A 1,115-nucleotide genomic window follows, 5' to 3' on the forward strand; every position below is an offset into this window, starting at 1 on the left:
TAAATACAAAAATCAGAAAAGGAACACAAATAAAACAACATTATTAATTAAAGACAGGTATTTAAAAAACAAGCATACTGTGCCTTCCTGTTGGCCACTACTGTGTTTAAAAACCCTTTCCATTATGTGTTTCTGATGTAGCTGGTTTGGTATCATGCAAATCAGAAGTGTCAGGTTTTATAGAGCGGATCTGATGCTGTCAGCTGCAGAAGAAGAAAAACTCCCATCAGATCACCTTCAGCACCAACATGTTCTCTCTAGCTCTGCTGCTGCTGCTGGCTGCTGAATCCTGTGAGTCTCAATGAGACAAACATTGTGTGTCATAACGGAACCAAATATTCACTGCTGGTAATGATATAGTTTGAATATGTTTCTCCACAGGTGTGAAGTGTGAACAGCTGACACAACCAGCCTCTGTGACTGTGCAGCCAGGTCAACGTCTGACCATCAGCTGTCAGGTATCTTATGATCTGGACAGCTATGCAACAGCTTGGATCAGACAGCCTGCAGGGAAAGGACTGGAGTGGATTGGGATGAAATATACTGGAGACTCAGCATACAAAGACTCACTGAAGAACAAGTTCAGTATTGCCTTAGACACTTCCAGTAAAACAGTGACTCTGAATGGACAGAATGTGCAGCCTGAAGACTCTGCTGTGTATTACTGTGTCAGATACCACAGTGACACAAACCAGCTGCAAAGCTGTACAAAAACCCGTCAGGGCCTTAACAGGATATATCAAGCCACAGGAGCTGTATGATCGAGTTTAAATTTAGGCACATGGAAAAATTACATATTTTTTCATTCAAAATTAAATTAACACAACTACAAAATTTGTTTATGTTACATGTTTTCAAATTAAATTAGAGGTTTGTTAGAAACATTCATTTTGTTTCAAGAAAATAGTGTAAGTCAACATCAATTTTACATTAACAATAAAATTATAAAAAAAAAAACAGTTTAACGAAATATATATTTTTAAACAATGTTAAAACAGGAGTGGAAACGTAAAACATACATTAGATACAATCATTCTGATCTAAATGTTAAAATCCCAGTGTCTCTGAAATCATTCTTACATCATATTTTTGCTCCCTTCAAAAACTGCCCATCA

At 37.0% G+C, this 1,115-nt stretch overlaps 1 gene segment (V, D, J or C); it reads left to right on the forward strand.

The window, feature by feature from the left end:
- Positions 1-248: 248 nt before the first annotated feature.
- On the forward strand, positions 249-761 carry LOC118560764. The segment is given in 2 exon segments: positions 249-291; positions 382-761. Coding segments are annotated over 2 exon segments (423 nt in total).
- Positions 762-1,115: the final 354 nt, after the last annotated feature.

The sequence above is a fragment of the Fundulus heteroclitus genome, unplaced genomic scaffold, assembly GCF_011125445.2.
Source record: "Fundulus heteroclitus isolate FHET01 unplaced genomic scaffold, MU-UCD_Fhet_4.1 scaffold_48, whole genome shotgun sequence".
Classification (NCBI taxonomy): domain Eukaryota; kingdom Metazoa; phylum Chordata; class Actinopteri; order Cyprinodontiformes; family Fundulidae; genus Fundulus; species Fundulus heteroclitus.